Source organism: Cebus imitator, unplaced genomic scaffold (assembly GCF_001604975.1).
Source record: "Cebus imitator isolate Cc_AM_T3 unplaced genomic scaffold, Cebus_imitator-1.0 Scaffold119, whole genome shotgun sequence".
NCBI lineage: Eukaryota > Metazoa > Chordata > Mammalia > Primates > Cebidae > Cebus > Cebus imitator.
Genome location: NW_016107434.1, coordinates 4,141,454 through 4,151,082, shown reverse-complemented (window position 1 = coordinate 4,151,082; position 9,629 = coordinate 4,141,454). Strand labels below are relative to the sequence as shown.

The 9,629-nt window shown below is 43.9% G+C and overlaps 1 protein-coding gene across 7 annotated transcripts in view; it reads right to left on the bottom strand.

Moving 5' to 3' along the window:
- RYR3 (ryanodine receptor 3) overlaps window positions 1-9,629 on the bottom strand; it is a 556,286-nt gene that overhangs the window by 79,502 nt on the left and 467,155 nt on the right. For all 7 annotated transcript variants that reach the window (XM_037742376.1, XM_037742379.1, XM_037742378.1 and 4 more), the window contains 2 exons: window positions 7,488-7,618; window positions 1,253-1,573 (listed from right to left, as the gene is read on the bottom strand). In XM_037742376.1, the coding sequence (XP_037598304.1) occupies window positions 1,253-1,573; window positions 7,488-7,618 (452 nt within the window). The remainder of the gene's footprint in view (window positions 1-1,252; window positions 1,574-7,487; window positions 7,619-9,629) is intronic.

The window sequence follows — 9,629 nt, the reverse complement described above, 5'->3', positions numbered from 1 at the left end:
TTTGTTTAGTCACCAAAAAATAAGTGGCCTGTCTGAATGGAACCTGGATTCACCTGTGGAATAACAGGAGGAATATCAGTTTCCGTCAGTGGCCCTCACACTGTGACACTTTCTCTCTGTGTGCCTCGAGGGAGGCAAGGGAGGAGATTTTCTTTGAAACCCTTCCTTCCCTGAATCCAGATTTACCAAGTAAAACTCATTGAAAAATTACCTTATTGTTAACAATATTTTAGGGCTAATGGGTAATAGAGGAACACCAACTCTAGTTACTCAAATGTCCACAGAGGCCTGTATTATCTAGCTGTCATTAGCACCCAATGTATTTACAATTTTGATCTCAGTTCATCTGTGACACAGGAAGAAGCAGTAACTTTTCTTCCTTGGTCCTGCAGAAGGACATCGATTCCTCTGTCCAGGAAAGTAAATACCAGTGCTGGATTAACAGTTCCCTTTAGCCTAGCTATTGCATTCACAGTCCAGGAGATTATATGGGTGAAGGTGTTACTGGCAGACTCTACTACCCTAATCATAGGTCCATCCAAAGTAGTGACTTCACCTTAGCTTCTGTCTCTTTGGACTATAGTTTGACAGAAATAATACAAAATTTTTTGTTTTCCTGACTGTGGAAAGTATAGTTATTCATTTTCCAAGCCTGTCCTTTTTCTGAAGTTGCTTCAGGAACAGAAAATTGGCTAATAACATTCATTGAGAGCTGACTGCATGCAAGTAACTTTAAAGGGACACAAAAGAAAAAAACCAAAGTGCTGCTACCGTGAGCCTGCATGAGAGAGTGTCTTAGAAAGCATAAAATGAAATACAAATGCAGAGTGACATTAAGGAACTTACAGTGTAGGTCAGATGGGAATGAGTTTTATACAAGTGGAAAACACACAGGATTACTTACCGGGGAAATTCTGGACAATCATTACTGTAAGAGCAAATGGGATTCTTGAGTACCAAAATCAAATAAAGCAATGCTCACTGGTGTTGAGTAGAGCTGATTAAGAAAGGCTTCCTGGAGATTTGAGGGGCTTGGGTGAGTAGGGGAGTAGGGCAGGAGAATTTGCTCCAGGAAGCTCTTCAGGATAATATGTCAATTCTTTTTACTGTTAAGCAACTGGAGTGGGGATGGGGAGGTTTAAATATAGAACAGAGCTTGTGCAAAACCATTTTGGAATTAATAATAGAGATGAAAGAGAATCCAGTTATCTTTGCCCCTGGGATGGGGAATGGGGCAAAAAGGAATTGGTACCTGCAATGCGCTTCATCCAGGAGGCCTCATCGATGCCCAGGTTGTTGTTGATGATTTTCAGAATGTTACCCAGGATGATACTGAGGTGTTCAGAGGTGACCTTGGTGCAGCATGACCCTGTGCTGGGGAGTAGGTTCTCAGGCCCCCGCTCCCACCAGTAGGACAGGTAGTTGCAGAGCATGGGTAAGATCACCTCGATGACATGGGGCATCTCTGTATACCGGGCCCCTGACTCGGCCAGGTCGTTGATTTCCTTCATCAGGCCTTCCAGCTGTGGGATGTCAGGACACATGTCTTCCACCGTGTCTGGCATCCCCAGAACTGATCGAAAGAATAAAGGGACAGAAATTCAAAAGCACAGTGGGTGCAAGCTTCTTTCTCTCTGTCCCTCCTTTCCTTTGGTCTTTAGAAATAAATTTCCAGAGCTTCATGGGCGTGAGCTTGGATGTGGAGTGGCTTTTGTCCTCCACCGATTTAGTGAACAGACTGCAGCTTCCAGAGGCTGCACTGTCTTCCTAGAGGTCACGTTAGGTTAAAATAAACATGTTGTTAAAGGAGCAGAGCAGACATAAGGATGAGGGATAGTTCCTAAGTCTACTCTGTGATGGAGCCAGTCCTCTGGCTTCTCCCTCTTGACCTGCCTGTCTGAGCCTTAGTGTGTCTCCTGCAGAAAAATCAGTAATCAGAGAAGAAAAGCAACTGATCAGTGTTTAGTTCCAAGTTGTGGTGCCTGGATCACATCTGTACAGCTTAGACTCAGGGCAAAAAATAAAAATAAAAAATAAAAAATAAAAAAGGCCACTCATCTAATAGTCCTTCAGCTGGACCAGAAACAACAACTTTCCATCCAGCTGGAATTCTGGGGAAAAAGCATCACAGGTACACTGATTTCTGGCTTCACAACAGAAATTATGGATGACCTGAGGTGACTTGACTGACTTCCTGTCAATCGCTTAAACCTTTTTGTTTCCAAAGACTGATTTGCAGGGAATCGTGAGAGCCTTATCTTTTCCTCACCCTGAATGATTGGGGTGCTACTCTAGACAAGGACACACACGATAAAGTATCAACAGATGGTGTTCAATCTTCAACCAGGGAGGGTTGTCAGATACAAGAACTGTAAACAGAAAAGGCCAGGGCTTATCTGTCCTGCTTCCCTTAGAGTAAAGGACACTCTTTCCTGCAAGATGGGAGGAAGACTAGAAGCATCCTGACGTTCCTGACAGGTGAGAAGTTAACAAAGGCTCTGAGAGGAGGAACATGGGACAATTCTGAGTAAGAACCACAAGCACAAAGCTTAGCAAACACATCCACTGGTCTAACTGCTGTGTCTACTTCATCCTAAGGCCAAATGTCTCAAACTGGGGCAAAAACATCAGGCACTGAAGGAGCTAGGCAGTCTGGGAGGCCACAGGAAATATGCAGCTTGTTGTCCCAGAACATCAGCTCACTGGAAGATTTGAAGAAATTATTTTTGATATTTGGAAGCATATGCAAAGTTCTCATGCATTTCCAAAGATAAAGCCAGTCTCCAGGTGATATGCAAGACTGCAAATACAAATTTGTGTTTAGCGAATTGGGTTATGCCTGCAGGCCCTTTGGCATTGGGATTACTGTTGGCTTGAGGTCTTTAGATTTTCAAATTTTATATCCATTGGAATTGAAGGAGTCATAAATAGGAGAGGCCATAACAAATTTCATGGCTTTTAGGAATACTGGTCAATTGAAAGGGACTGTCTCAACTTCTCTCATGGTTATACTGCACAGAGTAGAGATACACAATCATCCTGGCTACCTTGGAGAGAATTAATCTGCAGCTGAGACAAGTGGTTCTACCTAGAGAGGATGTGCAGTTGCAAAGCAATGGATCCCAGCAACCTTTATGCTATGGAATAGGCCCAGTGAAGCACTATCACCCTTTCCCTAATGATGATTTCTGCTGTTATCACTAGAGCCTTTGGTGGGTAGAAGGCTAAAAATCTCTCTCCCTTGGATATCAGGAGTGGACCAATATATTTTTATTTATTTATTTATTTATTTTTGAGACAGAGTCTTGTTCTGTTGCCCAGGCTGGAGTGCAGTGGCGCCATCTCGGCTCACTGCAAACTCCATTCCCCTGGGTTCAAGCAATTCTCCTGCCTCAGCCTCCTGAGTAGCTGGGATTACAGGTGCATGCCATCACACCCGGCTAATTTTTGTAGTTTTAGTAGAGATGGGGTTTCACCATATTGGCCAGGCTGATTTCGAACTCCTGACCTCATGATCCACCCGCCTCGGCCTCCCAAAGTGCTGGGGTTACAGGTGTGAGCCACTACGCTCAGCCTGGACCAGTATCTTTTAAAACTCAGACAATTCAAAAGGATTAATAGCATGAAAGCCAAAGAACCATGAACTCCTGTGATTTGCAGTAGAAGGAAACTATGGGTCAGATATGGTCATTTGCAGAGAACGAATCTGTCCCGTTATCTCACAGCAGGACCATGGTCACGGGTAACAAGAACATAGGAGTCCGGAGGGACCCTTACAAACAATTTTACACTAACATTCTCAGAGTACAGAGGTAAACACAGGGAAGTCAAACATTCTACCTTGAGGTTCTACATGCAGAACAATGCCACTGCCATAGATGCAACTGAAATTGACAACTATTTGCTGTGGGATTAGAAATAAGGCTCAGGTACATTTGTTTAAATGTCACATAGACAATACATCATCATGAACTCTTTCTACCCCGTGCCTAAGAAAAACAGAGTTGCTTGAGGTTGCTGCACTGGAGCCGTTATAATGACCTTTAAAAGTTATTTATATGTAATTGGTCCTTGAGTGGAACAAACATTTGTGATTCAGTAGGTGTTTTGTACTTCAAATGCCACAGCAAAAACTCACAGAATGAATTCTGAGTTTGCTAGAAAAACAGCCTCAGCTGTCCTTTTCAAATCAGACACAAGACTGTGAGGGGGAATCTTTAGAATCACTGTCCTTTTATCTTCTAGATCAATGATTCTCAAAGTGCGGTCCTCCTGCCAGCAGCATCAGCATTACCTGGAGACTGGCTAAAAATGCAAATTCCTGGGCCTCACTCCAAACTGACTTACTGCATTAGAAACTCTAGGGATGGGGCTCAACAGTCTTGAACAAGCCTCCCGGGTGATTTTGATGCACATTCGAGTTCAAGAACCACCAGATTAGATTCTAAAGTCCTGTGTGCCTCATCTTAGCAGCTCGTCTCTTTGCAAGACAGACAGATAGCTTACATTAGAATTGGAGCTCTTTTCTCTTTGGTTGATTATTCCAATGGGGTATAGAAGAAAAGCAAACTGGTAATAGGATGTTTTGGTCTATCTAGTGTACTGATTAATGGATCACTGCCACCCGTAACCAAGTATTTATCTAGTTTTGAGTAACTGCACATAACAGTATTAAACTTTTTTCTAGGTATATCTTCATAATATTGGGATGAGAAAGAAAACGCACCAGGATATTACAGGGCATCAAAGTTACTAATCTGAGTAATTCTGCTGGCAAAGCATTAAGTGTCAATTAATAGAGATGCCCAATTAAGTGAAGACATGATAAATCAGTTCGTATTATATTTCTAAACCACAGGCTCACTTCATCTGTCACCTTATACATTCCTCCCCACCCTTTATCCCTCAGGCCACCCGCTTTGTAATGAATGAAGTCTACCTTCTTACAGCTCATTAAGCCTTCAGTCATTCTCTGGCTCTAGATAACCTTTTAAGAGCCATACACACGGTCAGCATTCACTCTTTGTTGAATCCAACGATGAAAAACATGGGCTCAGGGGAGTTGGATCTAGATTCCCATAGTGTGTCACTAATGGAAAAAGTACTGTGTCATCTCTAATTACAACCTTGTCTCTTTTCTTCCTTTGGAGTATGCAATGATGGGTAGTCATTTTTTATTTATGAATATGTCTTATTAAATCAATGCAAAGGTATACAGAATGAGAAGGAACACTTTTCAAGTAGCTCTTGGGAAGGAGCACAATGCAAGAGACTCATTCCCCTCCCTCCCAAAGCTAACCTAGGCTTTTCTCTGTCACATCCTCATTTCACCTTGCTACTGTGCCTTTATGAACTAAGGAGCAGAGGCACTTTCTCTGTTTCCCCAGGCAAAGCTCTACACAGTGCTGGTATAAAGACAGAGATACACTATTTCTCAAGTCACAGTTGAAGCAGGATAAATGTATAAATATCCAGATCTGTCATGACTGGGCCCCATGTCCTTCTGGAGTCAGGGAGCAACACCTGGGCTGGCATTTGCCTGTGGATGTCACAGCCACTTCTCAGCTTCACCAAAGCCTGCTCTATTGCTCAGCTTCCCTTTTGGTGAAAAGCTAGGACTCACTTGGAATCAAGAGTGGGAAGAAAACAACCAGGTTGGAAATACTTTTTATACTTTTTTTTTTCCCCCTAGTCTCGAAGGGAAGAAAGGGTAAGATGAGGCTGAAGGGGTTGGGGAAAAGTTAACGTACAGATTTCATACGGGACATTGGAAAGTTGAGGCATCTTGTAATGTTTCTCTCTTGACTAGCTCTGAGAACACTAGTCTCTGCTGTATTCTAGCTCAGTGAAAGATTTTTAGTAGCGGCCTTATTCGAATCGTCCTGGTGATCATTTCTGGGGGTCAATGTGTTCCTCCTACTTCAAATAACAAGAAGCAAGCAGAAATAAAGCTGTGGTGGCTTAGCACTCTGCATTTTTAGATGGAAAAAAAAAAAAAAACAGTGGAAGTGTGGCACGAGCTTCGTTGCTCAGAACGCTTCTTCCTTAAATCTCACGGCAGTTTGAGAAAGGGAGCTGGAACTAGATGGAATTGCTACCATGTTCAGCCATCTACCGGCAGTCTGTAGCAGTATTTCAAGAAAACATTCGTTCTGAACAGAAAAGGCTCTGGTTGAAAGTAATTTACTGTGACTGTTTCTTAATATTGATTAGCTTACAGTTCCGTAATTTTTGCTTCAGAATACATTGAATCATTGCAGTTCTTTCTAGTTGGAGTCCAAGCTTTTTTTTTTTTTTTGAGACGGAGTTTCGCTCTTGTTACCCAGGCTGGAGTGCAACGGCACGATCTCGGCTCACCGCAACCTCCGCCTCCTGGGTTCAGGCAATTCTCCTGCCTCAGTCTCCTGAGTAGCTGGGATTACAGGCACGCACCACCACGCCCAGCTAATTTTTTTGTATTTTTAGTAGAGACGGGGTTTCACCATGTTGACCAGGATGGTCTCGATCTCTTGACCTCGTGATCCACCCGCCTCGGCCTCCCACAGTGCTGGGATTACAGGCTTGAGCCACCGCGCCCGGCCTGGAGTCCAAGCTTGATTCAAGGCTCCTACTTGAACTCCTCTAATCCTAGTCCCTTTTCCTTGGACAGGATCACAATTAACCCAGATACAAGGACCCTTCAGAAGCACATTTACAGCCTGCCTGGGATTTTAGTTCCAGATTATTTTACAAGGGAGGGTGAAAAACTGTTCCCGCAGAGGACCAGGTGGCAAATATTTTAGGCCTTGCAGGTCAAATTTTCCTGCCTCTCCTCAATTCTGCCATCGTGCTAAAGCAGCCACAGATCAAATGTAAATAAGTAGGTATGGTTGAGTTAAAATAAAACTTTATTTACAAAACTAGGCAGGGGACCAGATTTGCCCTGTGGTCATAGTTTACCACCCTGTTATGGAAGCTATTGTGTCAATACTTTCACTAAGAAATTATCTTTCTTGTGTAATTTCTCTTCCTTCTGGTGCCTTTCTATGTCTTATCTTCCATGAAGATGAAAATGTGTGGTCAGCATCTTTAGAAGCACAGTCTCTCCATGGACTTGAAGAGTATAATTAGGTGATTAGTGTAGATACGCACCTCTAATACCACTCAGGGACCGTGAAAAAGCAGTCACATCCCCAGGTGCAGAAGGGGAATTGAAACCCAGGGCAGACAAGAGGCCCTGAGATCTTAGGATGCAAAGGACTTCAAAATCAGCAACGCTGATTCCTCACTGTACAGAAGAGGAAACCAAAGCCTAACTGTAACAAAGCCTTGCCCATGCTTATTTCTCCAGTAAGATGGAGACCTGCAACCTAGTCCCTAACCTCACCTCCTGGCTCCTCTCAGACCAAGAAAGCCACAGTGCTGCAGGGCTGCTGCTCCCTGCCTGTGTGGCTCTGCTCCTCTCAGCACATGAAATGCATTGATGACCTTTGTGGGGAGATACTTACTAGACCTCTCCCTGGGGGTTTTAGTGTTGAAGACCGAGAGTGGATTGTAGCGATTAAGGGTGGGCTCCAGGAATGCCACTGGTATGGCAGCTGCCAGTGAGGCCAGACATTCTCCAAGCGCAGGGCGTTGCCTGGAAACAAGGAAGTCCATTTAGAAGTTGTGCCTCCCACATGCTGACCCCATGCATTGGTGGACCTTCCCCATTGATTAATCCATGGACATCCCCAGGCACTAGGCTCAGCACGGCTGCATACACTTCTCCTTCCCCTCATCTTTCTCTGGACACTCTCACTACTTGGATCCTATACTTAACTGGTTAAGATGATATAACACATTGTGCAGCTTTGTCCCTCTCTCCCAGCATGTCTGAGAGCAAATTCAGCTGGTATCCAAATTGAGATGGATCCTCACTGTTCTCAAAAATGCTTTGAAATCTGTGTCATTTCTCTGTGTCTATTCTCAGCTATGGATGGAGCCTATGTCAATTAGTGGGAACAGTAGGTAGCACACCAAAGTACCAATGAGACACAAAAATAAAAGACCTGCCTTACAACAGAAACAACAGGTCCTAAAACCTACTGCTTGATTTACAGGCGAGACCTCAAATAATGATTACTCCTTTTCCTCTTTTGTACAGGAGTTTACTCTTCACCATGTCTTAAGGTCTGTTTTTTTTAAGTCTTCCTGTGAAGCAAGCAAGCAAACAAGAAACAAAATGCTTGGGATTCATTGTTCGGACTCCAAGTTCTCCAATTGAGAGTGCTTACACTTGCCTGCAGGGTAACCAAGTCTGTAAGTGCAAGGGATTGGAACTAGCCTTTGGCTAGTCAAAGCAGAGCTAGGACTGCAGTAACTTTTCTCCCTCCCAGCTCTGGGCTTAGCTTTGGGTATCTTGTCTACTGCTAGTGAGATAACACAGTGATAGAGCTGGCTAGGAGAGCCCTGTGCAGGGACTGACAACTGTTGCTTTCTGATGAATGAGAGACCAGAGCCATCTGTTTCCTACCCACCATCATCTTTCGTCAGCCACTCACCCATAAAGACTACATACCTGACTTACGAGTTTCATGTGATATCAACTCCCAAATACGAGGGATTTTTTTTTTTTTTCAAACAAACCAATAACGTGAGCCCTTTGTTAGACCATGATACAAAGATAGTAGGTGAAAATGCACACAACAGGTCTATACTTAAGACTCAGATGGGGCTTACCGTATGCAAGCCCTTGCTCTGCCTTCCTCTCTGGCTGATCAGTTCAAGTCAAGAACCGATGCTGTGCGTATGAGCTCATAAGCAGAATCCCTGTTAACTGAGGGTGCTGGGCTGCACCTCGGGGAATGTTACAGGATCATCACATGACAATGGCCAGCTTGAGAAAAGGTACTTGGAGCCAGGAGCCAACACTTGTGTTACTGTGATTCTGCGGAAGCAGAAGGGCATCCAACTCTTGTGGGTTCCCTTCAGCTCCTGCAAAAGCTGTGCCTAAGACTTTGCGTTAATTGCCTCTCAGTGACAACAGCCAGTAATTGCAGCAGCACCAACAAGATAGAATGCCAAAAGCACAGACCGTCTTAAAGTCGGTAACAAGAATTTATTAAGGGGAGGTTAGTGGAACGTTTTTTTTTTTGTTTTTTTTTTAAGTGAGAAGTCAACCAGACTGTCTTAACCTTAACCTTTGTCCTCCAGATTCTTTCTCATTAAATGCAGGGCAAATACAGAACCTGTGTTCTATACTGAACTCTCAGTCAACAATGCAATCAAATAACATATCTCTATGGACTAATCATAAGGACTAGAGTCAACCTGCAGCTTTGTTCTAACAGAGAAATAGACATACTTGAGTTGGATTAAAAATGTGATCTTGGCCAGACGTGGTGGCTCAAGCCTGTAATCCCAGCATTTTGGTAGGCCAAGACGGGTGGATCACGAGGTCAGGAGGTTGAGACCAGCCTGGCCAACACAGTGAAACCCCATCTCTACTAAAATTACAAAAATAAGCTGGGTGTAGTGTCAGGCGCCTGGAATCCCAGCTACTCAGGAGGCTGAGGTAGGAGAATTGTTTGAACCTGGGAGGCGGAGGTTGCAGTGAGCCAAGATTGTGCCATTGCACTCCAGCCTGGTGACAGAGTGAAGCTCCGTCT